The 17,936-nt window shown below is 51.4% G+C and overlaps 1 protein-coding gene across 1 annotated transcript; it reads right to left on the reverse strand.

The window, feature by feature from the left end:
• Window positions 1-294: 294 nt before the first annotated feature.
• PLEK2 (pleckstrin 2) lies at window positions 295-16,323 on the reverse strand. The gene is made up of 9 exons (XM_028507196.2): window positions 16,066-16,323; window positions 7,072-7,236; window positions 6,008-6,189; window positions 4,482-4,573; window positions 4,021-4,208; window positions 3,687-3,788; window positions 2,513-2,596; window positions 1,492-1,570; window positions 295-747 (listed from the first exon to the last, which is right to left on the reverse strand). Exons 1-9 carry the CDS (start codon window positions 16,105-16,107, stop codon window positions 620-622), a joined length of 1,062 nt encoding a protein of 353 aa, XP_028362997.1. The 5' UTR covers window positions 16,108-16,323; the 3' UTR covers window positions 295-619.
• Window positions 16,324-17,936: the final 1,613 nt, after the last annotated feature.

The raw sequence follows: 17,936 nt of genomic DNA on the forward strand, positions 1-17,936 counted from the left end.
TAAGAATTGCTAACAGCAACAGGGGAGTGGGAGAAGGAGAGGGGGGGAAAAGGTACAGAGAATAAGTAGCATAGATGGTAGGTAGAAAATTGGGGGAAGGCAAGAATAGTATGGGAAATGTAGAAGCTAAAGAACTTATGACACATGGACATGAACTAAAGGCGGGGAATGTGGGTGGGAGAGGGTGTGCAGGGTGGAGGGGAATGAAGGGGGGGTAGTAAGGGGACAATTGTAATATAATAAAATATATTTTTAAAAAAAGAATTGCTAATAGCATTTCAGAGAGAGCCACCATGAGACTAGCATTTTATTTAGTACTATAATGTGGCTGGTTAGTGTTACCAGGAAAACCTACTTTGGCAGCCAAAGAATGGCTGGCTGTGATAACTGGCACAAGTCAAGATGATGGCACCTAATGGCTGTTCTAGCATTTCCAGGCTGTTAACATAAAGGTGAGGAAGGAAATAGCACCATTACTGACTGTGGTCTAAGGAACTCTTCACTAGTCTCACTCTAAAACAGCACAAAATGAAGTCTCAACACACTCATTTTCCAGGAAACCTTGTCTGTATCATCTGGTAGGTGGGAGGAATCCTGGTTTTGTTCCCTTGGGTCCTTGTCATGTTAGCTTTTTGATAGCTTGAATCCACTCAGCTCGCTCAGCCTTGCTGCTGGCCTGGATATAATAGTGTATGTCGTCTTTAGTAATGATTTTGAAGAGATTTCCCTGGACATTCCCTTTAACACCTAGGCAGGAAAAAACAATCAGTGAGTGAGTATCCATGTCTGCTTTCTGCTGCAACCAGCTGAAAATCAAGTGAGACAGACGAAAACAAATGAAGTACTTATTAAATACCAATGTATATGGTTAAGGGATCCCACCAGGTGCATGCTTTGCCCTTTTCCTCCCTTCCATTCCCTCTCCCTCACCTGTGTCTTAAGGCCTGCCAGTGGTGTATCGGAACATCCTTGGAAGCTCTCTTGGCCTGTACCCTACACTAACCTTAGATCTACAATTACGTTCACATCAAAGATTCTATGTTTATGGAAAAAGCAGGCACAGACTTGGGATTTGACTTTAACTTCTTTGAACCTCAATTTCCACATCCATTAAAATGGGAATAATACTATCGTCTTACCTTAGCTGGCTATTGTGAAATTAGTGTAATAATGGATATTAAAATGTGTTGCTAACCCTTAAACACTGTGTAACCTAATATTATTCTTATTAAGTGGAAGCTTATGGGCAAGTAAACAAAGAAACTGAAGGGAAAGAATATTAACAGCAAGGATTATATAGCTGTAGTGTTAAAACACTAAGAATGCATGCCCTTTAATTCTGCAACTGGCTTTAAAACTCACACATTCATCGTCTCATTGAGAAAGCCCTACTCAATTCCCATAGCTCAATCCTTCATCAGCAGAGTATTATTGAGAGCGCAGGAGGGAGGCCCCTGAGATCTTCAGGCTGGGACTGAAGTTGCATCTTACCAGTGGGAACGCCGTTATCCTCCAGAGCAGACACGAGTGAACCACGAAGAGAAAACCCGCCCACTGGCCGGTTCTCTTCCTGCAGAGGAAAGGAGGCCTGATTAGGAACTGTGTGAACAGACAGAAGGGAAGAGGTGCACTCTCGCCTGTAACTACCCCCAGGCATGCTAGCCAGAGAGGCCAGTGTGAGTCATTTAAAACAGAGATGAGGCGGAACCTGGACATCACGTGGTTGAGTCAAAAGCACCAGTGAGGGAGTGTGGGCTTCCTCGTTTCCCACCAGCTGCCACAATGCCTCATCCCTCCCTGGCCCTTGGCTCTCGCTGCATCAGGAAGGGTCCCAGGGCCTCCTTCAGGCTCCTTCATATTCTGGGCTTAGGGCCGCCGTTCCCGACCAAAGCTCAGGGAGGAAGGAACTGCGCAGTCCTCACTCTTTCAAAACATGAATGAAAACCATACATCTACCAACGGCAAGGTTGAACAGGCCAATTAAAAGGCCATTTTTCCTTTCTTTGGACTGGAATGGGACCAACTCAGCATGCAGTAAATACTTATTATCTGAAACTCAGAATAGCAATTCTTCAGTTGGTTAGAAATTAGTAAATTATGGCTTGAATATTATATAGTAAAAGGAAGTTTACAAAACATGGGTGGGGACAAGAGTTTGAGAGGACAGAATGCATGGAACCTGTGGAGGGAGAGGGCTGAAGGGCCCCGCAAGCACCAGGTTGGAGTCTACCAGCCCACCTCACCCTCCCCAGCCACACAGCAAGCTTTGAAGAAGCTAAAAGATGCTTTTCCTCACAAAACAATAAAGATCCCCTGAGCAGGCAAAGACATGATGAAAGAAAAGAGTGATTATACTTTTTATAAGAGAAGCCTGGACTGGGGAAGGAAAGGCATATTGTGGCAGAAGCTACAGTAGGGATGCTGAGAGAAAGTCGAGCCAGCTGCCTCCCATGCTTGGGAGAGAAGTATCTGGAAGTCTAACACAGGTACCACGTAAGCCCACAGTACTCACTTTGGAAGGGTCGTAGTAATGCAGGAAAGCCGGCTCCTTCCTCAGAACAAAGCGCCGCACCTTCCAGTTCTTCCTCTTGTGGCCCTGAGGTAGACAAAGGGTGCAGGGCTCACTGGGGACAGCTCTGAGTCCCTTCCTCCCACTTCCTTGTATCGAATGCCAAACCTCTGAGCCAGTTTGCTCCAATGGGATTACTTTCAAGAGCCTGCTGGAGACTCGAGGATTGCAGCGATGTGTCATGCACTTCCCTGCTCAGTGACACTGAGCAAAAATGCTGCCACATTTAGTCGAGTTGACAAAGCCAAAGAGGCTCAGCACTGAAGGAACGGGGGAGCATTATCGGGACATCACCCAGGGACAAGGAAGTTGGGGGCACCAGGTGTCAACTGCACTGAGAGCTCACAAGCAAACTTGAACCCAAGAGCACCAACTTAAGTGTCAGCTTAGTCCCCAGATGAACCTACAGCTGCATGAAGGTATGTGCACACGTACACAGGAAGGACCACTTCAACATTCTGCATCAGAAAATGCAAGAAACGATCAGTCGGGTGTTAAAATCCAAATGTAAGAACAGCCTTCTCGTCAGGCACAGGTTGGAAGGCTGTAGGTGTGACTGTGACAAAGCTGTCCCCCATTGAACGGGGCTGCCCTCCCAACCGTGGCCAGGAGTAGTGGCCAAGGTCGGTTTTTAAACATGGAAATTACCCTGTAAAATGTCATCTTCAACCTACTGAAGTAGGTGGAGAAAACACTTTTTGTTCAGAAAGTGTATCAGGGGGCGTGCAGAGTCCCACAAAAGAAGGCAGAGACCCCAGAAAGCCCCAGGGAGCGGAAAGCAGCAAATGCAACATGCCAACCCAGAGACAGCGCCCTTCCAGACAAATATGGGAACTGGGCAGGGACACAGACATTGTTTTTACCTTGTCCCTGAATACCCTGGTGTCTGGGACTGTGTGTGTGTGCGGGGCGGGGGGGGGGGGGGTCACATGCAAGAGGGCCACAGAGGCCAGAGCCATGGAGGCCAGGGCCACGGCCTCCAGGCGGTTGCTTTAGCTGATTCTGCTGATAGTTAGTGCCATCCAGCAGTCTCAGCCCTCCCCAGGCCTTGGGGGACCTCCTGCCTCCCCTGAGTCTGAGAAACATCCATCTCATCCCTGCTCGGAGGCAGCCATACCTGCTTGGCCAGATAGCCTTGTTTTATCACCGTGCCACTTAACTCCATGGTGCTGAGATTCATTTCTTCTTTGGGACCTGTCTTCTCCTTGTAGCTCTCGGCCTAGTGGGAAGTTCAGAGCCAGGACTCTGTCACAGAATGCCCCAGTTGCAGGCCATGGGGCTCCCACAGGGGAAAAGGAAATCCTCCATAGGGAAACTCACTCCACCTGGGGGTGAATGGGCACCCCCAACCAGGGGCTTCTCACCCATGACTGTGGACCCCCTGGCTTCCACTCTGTGTCTCTTTCCTTCCCTCTGCCCTGGTGGCAAGAGGAATATGTTCCATAACTTACGAACGTGTACAGAGCCGTGGAGTCATCCAGGAACTGCTCGGCCAGATCCCCAGAGCGAATGGCTCCCGTGCTTCGGGCGCCCACTGGCCTAAGGAAGTTCTCCTCCATGAGCACGGAGGCCAGGGTCACGGCCTCCAGGCGGTTGGCTGCAAAGCTGTTGGAGATGAGCCAGTCCACCAGGGAGGAGCCTGCATCATCGGGGCAAGGGCAGCGCCAGTCAGATGACAGGATACAGGCCAGCTTCATCCAGCATGCCTGGCTGTGGATCTCAGTGACTTCCACCTCCTGGGCAGCTGTGGGGCTCTACACAAGAGCAGCCCAAAGGCCATATCTGCTACGCAGAGCTGTGGCCACGCTCACAGCTCCGGCCTCAACACAAGCTGCTCAAGCACAGCTAAGTCCCAGATCCCCATGCCCCGGGGTTCCACTGCCCGGCCTGGGCCCTGAGGGGGAAGGCTCACCTATGAAGGTCTTTTTGTAGGTGCTCCCCTGCTCCATGTTGGGGCTTGGCCGGATTCCACTGTTGCTGTCATGCATCTTGTCCACGATGCGACTACACGGAAGGGAGGCAAAGGAGAGGGGACCCTCATCACACTGACAGACATGAGAAAGGGTCCAAGGGTCGTTGCTAAGGGTGGTGAGCATGTGACAAACAGTGAGGTACACATCACAAAGAAAGACAGGTCAGCATTTGAGAGGTAGGATTTTTAGATCATTTCTTTTCTTCTTGCTCATAGAAATGTTCGAATATTTCTTTGCTAGACTTGTATTGCTTCTGTACCAAAACTAAAGAGCTCTGACTTTTAATTTAAAAACAAAAGAATGGACAATGATTCTCCATGATCTACAGTGTAGAGGCCAAACTCCGCCAACTACTTCTTGAAGTCGTCCATCACTTGAACCCATGTTTATCTGCTGCTGATCCCCGCTGCACTCACCATGGCTAGGGACACAGGTCAAGGTTTCAGGGCCTGGCACGGAAGGTTTTGGTGAGCCCGGGAATGGACCCACACTGCTTCTTTGATGGTACAACACTTCTGCTGCTGGGGAGGTTAGGGGTGTTTCCTGCAAGTGGGCTGTCGTAACAGTACCCATCATGGGAACTCCTTTCATACATCCCCACTTTGTAGTATCACCTCCACCCCTGACCTGCTTTCCTTCTGTTCCGTGGGATGATTCCTGCCACCAATGGAAGATCCTTTTTCATTTTCTGTTTACGTACTTGGGCTGGAAAGCCCCATTTGATCACCTGAGACTCTAGTGCCATGTATAGCATGCAGTAGGCACTCAAGAACTATTTCTTTTTTTTAAAGATTTTATTTATTTATTTTTAGAGAGGGAGGGGAAGGAGAAAGAGAGAGAGAGAGAGAAACATCAATGTGCAGTTACTGGGGGCCGTGGCCTGCAACCCAGGCATGTGCCCTGACTGGGAATCGAACCTGTGATGCTTTGGTTCGCAGCCTGTGCTCAATCCACTGAGCTACGCCAGCCAGGGCAAGAACTATTTCTTGATAGTTAATGAATGAATAAATGAGGAACACCACGGGGCAAGAATGCAACTGCTACCAGAACACATCGTTCTTGCCACCAGGCTGCAAACAAGCCCCATGCTTGGTGAGTGGAGATTCCTGGGGAGCTGTGACACAGCCCTACGCACCCTGGCTGAAACTGGAGGGAGGCTCTCAACACACTGAGATGGGCTGAAGCAGCCGAGGCCCTAACAGGTTATATAGGAGCAGGGCGGGTAGGCATGGCCATTTCCAGGCAGAGAAAACGATACAGAGGGACAGTGACAGCGAAAGGCACTGATGCACAATGGTGGCACCAGCCAGGCCCGGGCAGCAAGAATGGATCCCCCTGCCCGCACTGATGCACAATGGTGGCACCAGCCAGGCCCGGGCAGCAAGAATGGATCCCCCTGCCCACCACGCATGCGGACAGGAGAAACCATGGCAAAGCCAGGCAGAGGGTGGGGCCGGGCACTCACTGCAGGCTGATGTGAGGGGGCAGCTTGAAGGAGTTCCTCTGCATGTGGAGTTGCTGCACCTTCCCCGGCTGCCCAGCGTGAATAGCCCCTGTGATCTCAAAGGCCCAGGCGTCTCTGTCTTCCCGAGAACAGGCCTCCAGGAAGTATTCTGTGGACGTCCTCGTCCTCAGCTTAATGAGGAACTGTGGGAAGAGACACCCAGCAACCTTTATAAATCTAGCAGTCTTATTGGGAACTGAATTTTATTCTTCAGAGAGTTTTCATCAGTCCCTTCTGTCACTCAAAACCCTCAGTGGCTCCCCAGTCCCTCCACCCAGCCCCAACTATCTTGCTCTGCTCCCTCAGCAAACACTTTGCCCCCACCACACCGGCCATGGCCATTGGCATCTCCAAATCCATCCTTCCCCACCCCCTTACTTTTGCTCCAGCCCTTCCCCATCTGGAGCGCCTGCCTCTCTCCTCTTTCAGATCTTTGCCCAGATCTCTGTTAAACCAACGTTCGAAACACTGAGTGTTTTTCAGTTAACCACATGCTTTCTTTCATAGTAAGATTACTAACTCAGGAGGAAGCAATCTCACAATTGTCTTCCTTGACTCCTCCAAGCCTAGCAGACTTCTTGGCACATACTGGGCCTTGGGCAGACGGTGGAAGCAGATACTTTTTCGATGACAGGGTGGAAGCTGCCCCTGACTTTTGGAACATGCACCCCTTGGGGACAAAAGTGGTCATACGGAACCCCAAGATAGCGGCAATTGCTCACATTTGTGTAGTGCCTCCTAGCCTGCAGTGTTTTGACAGGATGTTACCTTCAAGATCCTCATCACAGTCTCGGGAGACAGCCAGGGCTTATTTTTCATCCCATTTTACAGATGAGGAGCTAAGGCCCTGAGAGGTTCATTACTTGCCCAAGGTCACACAGCCAGTATGTGGCGGAGCCGGGATTTGAACTAGGTTTTTCAATGATAACTCAGCTCTTCCCATTACCACCCCACCTTTACCAAAGGGGCCAGAGGTGGAAGGGCCCAGGGCAGGGCGGAGCTGGGAAGCAGGGGCCTTCACTTACGGGTCGGTTTTCGTACTCCAGGCAGGGGCAGGTGATGGTGCAGCCATCCAGGAGGATCTGGCCCTTGGGAGGGGTCACCTTCCGACCCCCCTCGAGCTTGTAGTACAGCAGCGTGTTCTGCCGAAGGACGAACCATCGCACCTTCCAGTTGTGGACGATGTGACCCTGCGGACAGACAGACAGCAGAGCCCGGTGGTGAGGCGGCCGAGGGGACGGCACTGTGTTCAGGGAGAGGTGCCCCGTGGCGAGTCTATGCCGTGGCAGCGACTCTCCAGCAAGGGGGGTGGCGTTATCTTTTATTAGTTTAATTGTATTTTTTTATTTTGAAATAATTTCAATTCAGAAGGAAGATGAAGAACTTTTTTTACAGAACCATTTAAGAGTAAATTTTTAACATGATGATGCTCCATCACTTCTGAATATTTTATAGCGTATCTCCTATAAAAAAAGGAAGTTTCTGATAAAACCACAACACAACCATTAACATCGGGCAATTTGCATCAATATGTTGTTCTCAGGCATTCCACAAACCCAGCTCAAGTTGTACCGATTGCCCCAATAATGTCTTTAATAGCCAAGGGCTCTAATTCCATATCATATATTTTCTTTTCACTTTCATGAAGAAAGCACTGTCTTTGTCTAGATGTGTTCATAATTCCCCTGGAGTATGTAGCGAAGACCTTGGCCTTCTCATTCCCACTTGGCCCTTTTTCTGGTCACAAACCTTGGAAGACACTGCAAAGTACACAGAAGAGAAACTCCTATGTCCAGGACAAAGCCATTGCTAACATTCCATATTTCCTTCCAGTCTTTTTGCCTTTTAGCATTTACTTTCCAGTTTTTTTTAAAAGTCAGGACCACATTACATATACTTTTATTTTCTAGTTTTTGTTTTGTTGAGTTTGCTGAGCATTGTCTCATACCATCAAATTTCTTTAAAACATTTTTAAATGACCACTAAGTGGGGGCATTATTTGCTCGTCAATCTGTGTTTGTAACTGAGGTTGTTTCCTTTTTCTCAGTATTAGAAACAACTCTGCAACAAATATCTTTGCACAAAAATTTTGATCTTCAGCTCTCATTTTTTTCCTTTGGACACATTCCTAGAAGACTATTACTAGTCAAAGGATGTGGGCAATTTGTAAAGTGGAAGCCACACACAGCCCGCCGGTGCTGAGGATGCCATCAGCCAGTCCCACCAGGCCCAGCGCAGCAAGCCAGAAAGGCAGGGTAGTGTGGGGGCTCTCAGGTGGGCCACAGAGCCAATGGATGGGACAGTCAGGTGAAGGCAGAGAGTCTGTTCCTAGGTCAGAGAAAAGCATGGGGGGATGTCTGCTGAGGAATCAGAAAGGAATGGATTTAGAACACACTCACAGAAGCCACTTTCTAGGCATATTTCCCGAGCAGAGCCCAATACGGGCTAGGTTCTAACCCAGAGAGATGCATTTTATCTCAGCCAGAGACCGTTTCCTGGATCCACTCATTTCCTTACCCAGCACGTATTCGTTTCAAAGGCCCCTGCAGGTCCCACATCGGTGGTGCCGTGGCTATTCCACTCGGTGGGCACCGTTGGGGAGCTGACCTCGTCAGCATTGGCCTGCACCCAAACAGAATTCACTGTGGCAACTAAATCAAGCTCGTAACAAAGTATATCTGACAAGAGGTCACTACCACATCTAAGGGGCACCACGCTGCACAGTGATCGGGTCAGTCACATGACAATGCTCAGGCAGCCGAGCAGGCTTTTACATTTTCACCCCCCTCACTCCGCCCAGTACACACAGTCCATGTGGAATGTGACAGTGGACAGCTTTCCTGGACACGGGCGGACATGCTTGAAGAAACAGAAAAGATTTGGCTCCGATTCTTCAGCGGCTGGGGTTCTCTGCTGCTCTCCAGCCACGTTGCCTGTCCGGGGACCGGCTGCGGAGGGCCCTCGGAGCAGAGTGAGCAGGAAAATGCTGGCGCACCAGATGGCGGCTGGTGTGAGGGGAGGGGAACGCAATCTAAGCTGATGCTGTGGGTGCTGGTGTGAGGTAGAGAAGGAGAGAGGGTGAAAAGGGTGAAATAATCTTAGTCTTTTTAAAAAAAATATTTTTTGAAAGGGGGAAGGGAGGAAGAAAGAGAGGGAAAGAAATATCCATGTATGAGAGATACAGCGATCGGTTGCCTCTTGCACATCCCCAAACGGGGACCTGGCCCACAACCCAGGCACTTGCCCTGACTGGGAATCGAACCAGTGTCCCTTCAGTTTGCAGGCCTGCACTCAATCCACTGAGCCACTAATCTTATATCTTAAAACAGTGTTATGGCTGAATTATCTCTTCCCCCTCAATATTCACATGTTGCAACCCTGACCCCCACTACTTCAGAATGTGACTCTATTCAGATTTAAGGCCTTTTAAGAGGTGATTAGGTTAAAATAAGGCATGAGGTACACCCTATCCAAGCTGGAGATTTGGACACACAGAGAGAGGTCGGGGAGACAGACCCGAGCACAGAGGACAGACCATGTGAGGACACCGTGAGAAGGGGCCGTGCGCACGCCGGGGAGAGAGGCCTCGGAAGAAACCAGTCCTGCTGACTCCTTGATCTTGGACCCTAGCCTCCAGAACCGTGAGAAAATAAATCTCTTTTGTTTAAGCCATTCTGCCTGTGGTATTTTGTTACAGCAGCCCCAGCAAATTAAATCAACAGGGAAAGGAGAAAGGAGGCTGGAGATGTTACGGAGAGAAGTGTAACTAACAGATTGAGCAGAACAAGCCAATAAGGAGATGTTGCACTTCCCTGAACAAAATGCCACATTTCCCGGAATCCCTGGCACAAAGGGCACAGGTAGGTAACTAAGGTGCTGCCAGTTCCTTGCATGGAGCATGGAGGCCTGTTTGGAAGCAACCAAACATAGGAAACAGGAATTTTTGGCAAGGACGTTGTGGAAAAACAGGTTCTTCTGTTGACACCAGCCCCGGGGGTATCAGGCACAAGTGGCAAACAGTGTCAGCTGTGGCTTTCACCAGAGACCTGCAGGTGGGGACTTCTGTCTGGCTATGGTGTCCTGGCTGCGGAGCATCCCAGCTGGGTTCTCTAGCCTTCCCAGCCACCCCTGAGTTCCTTAACCTTGGTTTTTCTCCAAGAAACCCCTACTGTCCAAACTTGCTAGTGGTAGGCGTGATGAGCAGCCAGGAGTCCTGGCAGAGAGCCAAGGAGACGGGCCTGAGGAGAAAGGCTGGCGAGGAAGGAGTTGCTGGGTAGGTGCAAAACCCAAAGCAGCTGGTGACCCTCAGAACATTGTTCAGATTCTCTGACCCAACAATTGCACTTACAGGGATCTGTGCTGCACACCGAGACACTTGCAGGATCGTGACTTATAAAGGAAAACAGTGCAAAATCCGCTAATGCATAACGCTTCTGTGTGGCTGTGGAAGAGGGGTTGCAGTCCGCACAGGCAGAGACCCCTGGGCCGTCCCCAGGAATCGGAGCAGCCCTGGTCTCTGACATGAGCAAAGCACTTTCATGTGCCTTGCTTCATACCTGATACCTAGAAATAACCCTACCGGTTATGTTAGAACATTTCTGGAAGGGTAGCCCAGAAATGTTAGTAGTCATCGCCTCTGGGGTTAAAGTGGAAACTGACTTCTCATTTTACACCCTTGAGTAGTTTCCTAGTTTTTAAAAATAATATGTGTGTATTGTTTTTATAATGGGAAATGAATTTAAACTCAAATAATAAACAGAACTCCTGATAAGATGATCGGGGAAAGCATTCATTCCTCTATTCCTTCAACCATCAGCCACTAAATTCTACTGCACCGCGCACAGTGCTGGCAGCAGGGAGGCAAAGATGAACAACATTCTGACTCAAGACAGTGGGGAGACAGATGACCACCCCACTCAGTGTGCCGGTTCCAGGACAGGTGATCGGCGGGGCCCCCTCACCACCCCAACGTCTGGTGTTCACGCACTGTTCAGAGGCTGGTCTGAGGGGTCAAGACACTGCAGCAGAGTGTTTGTCGCTTCTGAGATCAGGTTGTAAAAGTCTCTGTAACTTAGCGCCTCTCTCTCTCTCTCTCTCTCTCTCTCTCTCTCACTCTCTCTCTCCACCCCCACCAACCCCCCAGGGAAAAGCTAGCTGCCACATTGTAGCAGCCCCTATGGAGAGTGGAGAGGTGAGGCGCTGCGGCCTCCAGCCACTGCCCATGAAAGTGAGTTTGGAAATGGGTCCTCCAGCCAGTCAAGCCCGCAGGCCACTGCCACGCTGGGCCATGTTTTGGCTACAACCACATGAGAGTCTCTGAGCCAGAATCTTACAGCTGAGCTGTTCCTGGTTACCTGGCCCTTAGAAACTGTGAGATACTAAATGTTTGTCGTCTTAGGACATTAAGCTGTGGGGTAACTGCTACACAAGAAATAACTAATATAGGGCATGATGCAGACCCACCGAGGAGCCCAGATGGAGGACGGAGCTCATTCCGAGGCAGTGGAGGAGGGGGGGAGGGTTCCACAGGCTCCCTGAGGAGTGGATGCTGGAGCTGAGTCGGGCAGGTTGGGAGGAGTTGGCCAGGTTAGGAAGAGAGGCCAGAAAACTGCTGCAACTCCCGGAAAACTCCAAACCGCCCTATACGGGTGGAGTTCAGAGGCTGTGAGGAAGAGATGGGTGAAGGGGCAAGGGCCCCGTCGGCGGCTTCAGGTTCTGTGTTGTGGTGTTTGATCTTTGCACTGGGGCCAGAGGGGAGTCTTCAAAGGCTTTTAAGCAGACAGATGCCAAGGGTAGCTCTCCTGTTAAAAAGACCGCCTGACCTCACTGCAGCAGTGTGGCTGGATGGAGTAGGCCAGGCTGCAGCGGGCAGCTCAGTGGGCTGCCGCCGCAATAATAATCCACAAGACGGGAAGGGAACAGCATTGCCCCAGCTCTGCGGAGAAGTCGCTCCATGCTCAGGGGGCATGAGGGGCTGGTCCAAAGTCACCAGGCAAAGGGGGTCAGAGGCCAAAAACACAGTGCTGCGAGCTGAATGAGGTCCTCTGCCTGGGCAGCTGCCTCCCTCTCCAGGCTCCCCGTCTGCAAGTGCCTGGCTGGGGCCATAACCCAGCCCCGCCATCTGCGTCTTAGAGCCCCTAACGCTTCTTTAGGGGGAAGAAGGAGAGTCCCTGAACTGGGATGGCAACTCTGGGCTGGGCTTAAGAGGCACAGAATGTCACAGCTGGAGGGGCCCTTCGAATAAGCCTAGGCTACTCCCTAATGGCGATGATGAGGAAACTGAGTCTCAAAAAGGTCTTGCCCAAGACCCTACGAGCCCAAAGAAGCAGATACGCTACTTGTTATGAGTTGAATTCTGTCCCCCAACAGGTATGGAAGTCTAAACACCTGGTGCCATTGAACGTGACCTTATTTGGAAACACGGTCTTTGCAGATGTAATCAGAGTAAGATGAAGTCACACTGGATTAGGGTGGCCCCAACGACACCAATCTGACTGGTGTCCTCATAAGAGGAACATCTGCACAGAGAGACACACACGGAGATGGTCGTGTGACAATGGAGACAGGGATGGCGGAGATGCCTCTCCAAGCCAGGGAACACCGAGGGCTGCCTGCCCGCGTGAGATAATAGGAAATACACACACTGGTGTCTGCCCCCGTTTCTGGCGCAGAGCTCGGGACACCTTTGGTCTGTCCCCAGTGATGGCAGTGTCTTCTGTTCCAACGGGGCACCTCTGGGTGGGCTCCTGCGTGGAGGCCGATCTCTGGAAAGTCCAGGCCATAACTAGAAGTTTGGAATTTTCAGCCTTGCACCCCTGTTCTCTTGAGAAAGGGGAGGGGCTGAAAAGGAAGTTCATGATCCATCGTGCCTATGGGATGAAGCCTCCATATAATCCCGAAAGTACGGGGTTCGGGGGGCTTCTGGGTTGGCGAACACTGGGAGAGCGGTGTGCTCGGGGAGGGCCTGGAAGCTCCACGCCCCTCCCCGCATACCCTGCCCTGGAGACGCCTCCCTCCGGCCGCTCATCTGCGTCCTTCATCGGATCCTTCAGCAAACTGGTGCACACGAGTTAGTGTTTCCTTGCGTTCTGTGAGCCACTCCAGCAGGTTAATCAAACGCAAGGAGCCCCATCCAGATGGGACATTGGAACCTCCCATCTAGAGCTGTCTGGTCACACCAGCAGCTGAAGTGTGTGCGTGTTGGGGATGGCAGTCTTGTGGGACCGAGCCCTCAGCCTGTGGAATCTGACACCACCTCTGGGTAGACAGTGTCAGAACTGAGTTCAGTTGTAGGACACCCAGCGGGTGTAGCAGAGAATTGCCTGGTGCGGGGGAAAAATCTCCACACGTTCAGGGACCAGAAGTGTCCGAAGTGAAGTGTTTTGTGCAAAAGTAAAAAAGACTCACAAGATAAACATATACTTGCACAGTAGGAAAGAACTAGGTTTTCTCTGCATACGAAGGAAAAATTGTGGTTTTTCTTTACAGCCTGCAAAGACCAGGAGCAAAAGAAGCCAGGAATCATGCTACCCTGCGGGCCTCAGGAGGAGCGTGGCTCTGCCCACCCCTTGGCCCCAGACTTCCAGCCCCCAGAACTCCTTCCAGGCTTTTCTCTTCTGTATGTTTTCTCTCTTACATTTTTATTCCTTAAGTTACAGTACTGAGAACATTTTAAACATCAGCATAACCATAAGTTACACAATAATTTGTCTATTTGGGGGGATATACGGGTAGTTTCCAATGTTTCACTACCTAAATGACACTTGGCCCACACACCTTTGATGGGGTTTCCTCGAGGTGGAGTCCCACTAGGGAAACTTCCAGGCCACGATGTGTACCGTTGCCATGTCACTGCCATGTCATTTTCTAAGGGCGCTATTCAAGGTGTGCGCGGGGCCGCCATGCCAGAAGTACGTCCTGCTCTTCTGGAGGGAAACGCAGTCCTCCCCACGCGGATCCCGGCTTCCTACCCCCTCTTCCTCCTTTACAGCTGGGCCCAGTGAGCACCCTGCATTTTGCCTGGAGCTCTAATTCTTTCTTGCCTGGGCAGGATTAGGAGCCAAATCCTTCATGCCCCTGCCTGCCCCTGCTTCACCCTCACTGGTGATGACTCTTCTGTATGCTGGGCTTCCAGCTTGAGCCCTGCCCACCGCCCCCCCCAAAAAACTGGAAATCCTCCTAAATCTATGGGACCCCACAGGCCGCAGGCCACAGTTTCCCAGTGGACACAGGGGCTGCCCGAAAAGGGGATATGTGGGAGAGAGTAAGTTGAGATTGGTCACGTGTGCAGGGGCATGGAGCCACATCCCCCACCTTGCAGGAAAGGGTGTGGCTTCTGCCTCCCTCAGGGTCAGGCTACACACTCCTGTCTTTGGGTTTGGCTGCAACGAGCTTTATGCACGGATTTTGGCCAAGCCCCTATTGTGGGAGTTTTGGGTCAGACCTATTGACTTCCCTCACTTGTCTGCACCCTGGACTGTGTAAGCTGGACCCGGGACTGGCAGCCTGTGCAGAAGACAGCTCACATCCTTCCTTGCTTTTCATTGTCCCTTGACTCTGCGTGGTGGCAATGGTGGGGAGTCCTATAAATTAACCCCTGGGAACAGGGGCAGCCCACAAGGGCCCACAAGGGCCCATCTGAAGTGGTTTGCCATCCACAGGCCCCTACCAGGACCCAACTACCCCAACAACCAACAAGGCCCCCCAAAAGCCCCTGCCCAACTCAATGCCTTCCCTCGAACTTCAGAAGCTGCAGGAAAGTAGGAGATCACAGAAGTTCCCCAACAGGTGGTCTCTCTGAGGTGCATCTGCCTCTAAAACTGTACGGGACCAGCCTATGATTTTAATCACAGAGGCATGAAGCAGGCGTGGAATTTTGTACCTGCTTGTATCCAGTCTGACCCTTGATCTGGTATTAACCTCCCAGCAGTCCTCTGCTTACAGCTCTGAACAAACAGCACACCCTCCCTCCTATATCAAACAAGGTGTAACATAACGTGGCTGCGTTACCTAAGGACTGCCACTTGAGACTTCAGGACTGATCTGGCCACCAGAGGAGGCAGTGGGAGAGCCTCCTCCCAAAGCCGTGCACCCAACTGAAGGGCCAAAAGCTCCTCCCCAGGTTTTATGCTCCACTACCATGCTAGCATAAGTGCTGAGCATGACCATCAATGCTGAAAGAATTTTAAAACACCAAACTTCCTTTTGCACCTCCTCCTGGTTCATCTCCACCTTGCCCCTGCGTGCCCATGTTGGTCTACACTGCTGCTGGCTGTGGGAAAGGCCAGGTGGGCTGATGGGGCAGCACTGGGGGTGGAGGCTCCAGTCCTAGCTGTTATTGGCCCTGGGGTTCTGGGCCCACGATTTCATCTTTCTGTCCCTCGGTTTCCTCATCTGTGACCAGGCAATAAAAAATACCCACCCTGTGGTGGACAGGAAAATGTTTGGGGTCAACCTGAGTTGTTTGATCCTGCTCCTTCCTCAGCTAGCAGCCTGTTTGAGCTATGTTTTCCAGAAAGGAGAGGCCACAAGGCACGACCACCTGCAGGGGTGTTGGGAGGATTAAAGGAGGTGCTGTCCACAGATGGTGCACAGTAAGTGCTTAAGAAGCATAGGCTTCCTCCTTGCCCATGGGGGAAGCGTACAGGCGAGCATTACATGGACAGGCACAGTGAACTACAGGGCACGCTTACGTTGTTTTAATCCATCGTATTTAAATGCTGTACTCTTCATATTTTAGTAAGCTGTTGTGGTGAAGATATCCACTTTGTAGCCACCACCCGCACACCATCTGCACTAGCTGATTGGGACTGTCCCGTGTGCCTTGGCCCCTTTGCTACAGAAAGCCGACCTCCAACCACCGTCCACCAGCTCTCCCCACCTCCGTGATCCCTGCCCCGCAGAGCCCCCGGCGGCCGATCCGCCTTTCGGCTGGGGCTGCAGACCCTGCTCAGGTGAGCGGGTGCCTGCCCGCCACGTGCCGCCCTGGCCAAGGTCCGGACAGGCTCCGGCGTCCTCACCCTCTTGACGAGGAAGCCTTCCTTGAGCACACCGTCCTCCATGTCGCCACCCGCGCCGTCCAGGTGCGCTGTCACAGCGCCACACGCTCCTCCGCGCGCTCCTCTCCTTGGAGGACTCGCCTGGCTGCTGCGCAGGAAGCGCCCCAGACCCGGCGCGGTGCCGCCTCCCTGGCCCGAGTCCAGAACCTAGGCTGCCGGGCGGGGGCCCGGGGAGGAAGTAAGATGAGGCTGGGATTTCTGACGTCCCCCCATCCCTGCCCCCAAGGAGTTCGGGTGTCCTCAGAGTACGGAGTCTGGCGACTAGAATTGCCTCCTGGAGCCTTCCCGCCCCTGCTCTCTCCGCCTGGGCAGGGCGCCCCGCCCCGGCGCCCCCGTCCAGCTCCGTGCCTCTCACCACACCGGTCTTTGCCCGTCTCTTCCTTCTCCCCTTCTTCCTTCTCCCACAGCCTCAACCAGGTGTCTGCCTGGCGCTTAGGGTATTGCCTTGAATAATAGTTATGGAATTAAATAGAAGGATTTCAAGGATTTTGAGCGGCGGTTTTCCAACCGTTTTCATCTCATGGCACATATAAAGTAATTACTAAAATTCTGGGGCGCACCAAAAAATAAATACTTTGCCAATCTGACAAAAAAAGTAGGCACAATTTTCATTGATTTAAACAAATAATAGTAATTACCTACCCTTTTTGCTCCAAAGTGACATTTTATTAAAAAAAAAAAAATCAGGTGCCTGTTCTTGTATAGGGGGATTTCTGGTGCCAAGAATTAGCCAAGCGGACACAACCTTACTGTGCCATGTGGCCAACAGGGTGCAACTCTAGGACATGACCTATGCATTTAGGGTTCAGACGGGGCACTTTCACACTGGACAGCTATTGTCTTAGCTGTTCTCATTTTTTTTTTTAGTTTGACAATCGGAGAAAAAAAGGGGTCAGTGCCCCTGATGAAATAATCAGGTAGTGCCTGTTTTAAAAGTTTTGGGGGGCACGCCAGTTGAAAATAGCTGATTTTAGTCATCCTCAAGTTCAGTGGGAAAGGGGGTGCGAGAGCGGGTGGGTGGCACCTGGCCTCTGGTGGGGGCAGAGAAACGCCCCCTCAGCGAGGCCGCGGGTTTAGGGGAGCAGGCACGGTCTGCAGGGGTCTTCTGCCCTCCAAGTACCCTTCCCAGAAAGGGCTCCAGCGGAAGAGTTCACCCTTAGGGGCAACATGTAATGGGGTGCCACGGAGCTCAGGACTCTAGGTAAATAACAAACACTTTAACGCAATGTTTTTAAAATGAAAATTAATGCCAAAAACCCATGTTGAGCTTAAAATACCACAGGTTTGAAAGACAACTAAATCAACAACAGACCGTACTGGGGCGTGAGACAAAAGGAAACCTCGGTAATACTGATTCTGCCTAAGACGCAGTCATGTTATTCATTATTTGTGCTGCCGCCTGAAGCTGGATATTAGGATGATTCACCAGGAAGAGGAAAGGCCCCAAATGCCTCAAAGGGAAGAGAAGGCTCTAGATTGGAAGAAGGTGCCCCAGGCTGTGGAAGGCCAGCTGCGCCTTTCAAAACTAGCCTGAAGCTGACCCCTAAATCTCACGGCGCCGGGGTTGGGGAGGGGGAGGGGGACGTGCCCTGGAAATGGCCCGCTTCTGCCTTCCGCACGGACTGCCTTTCAGGTCTCCCAGCGATTCCCAAAGCAGCCGGGCTTCCGCTTGGCTTCAGAATGAACATCGTGCTCAGCACCTTGAGAAGCCGCGCCTGTAGAGGGCGCTAGGTTTTATGGAATGCACAGCAATCCCAGGAGGAGAATTCGTTATCCCGTTCTTTCTAGCCAAGGAAACTGAAAACTTGAAGCAATTGAGTAACTGGCCCAAG

The sequence above is a fragment of the Phyllostomus discolor genome, chromosome 1 (assembly GCF_004126475.2).
Source record: "Phyllostomus discolor isolate MPI-MPIP mPhyDis1 chromosome 1, mPhyDis1.pri.v3, whole genome shotgun sequence".
Lineage (NCBI taxonomy): Eukaryota > Metazoa > Chordata > Mammalia > Chiroptera > Phyllostomidae > Phyllostomus > Phyllostomus discolor.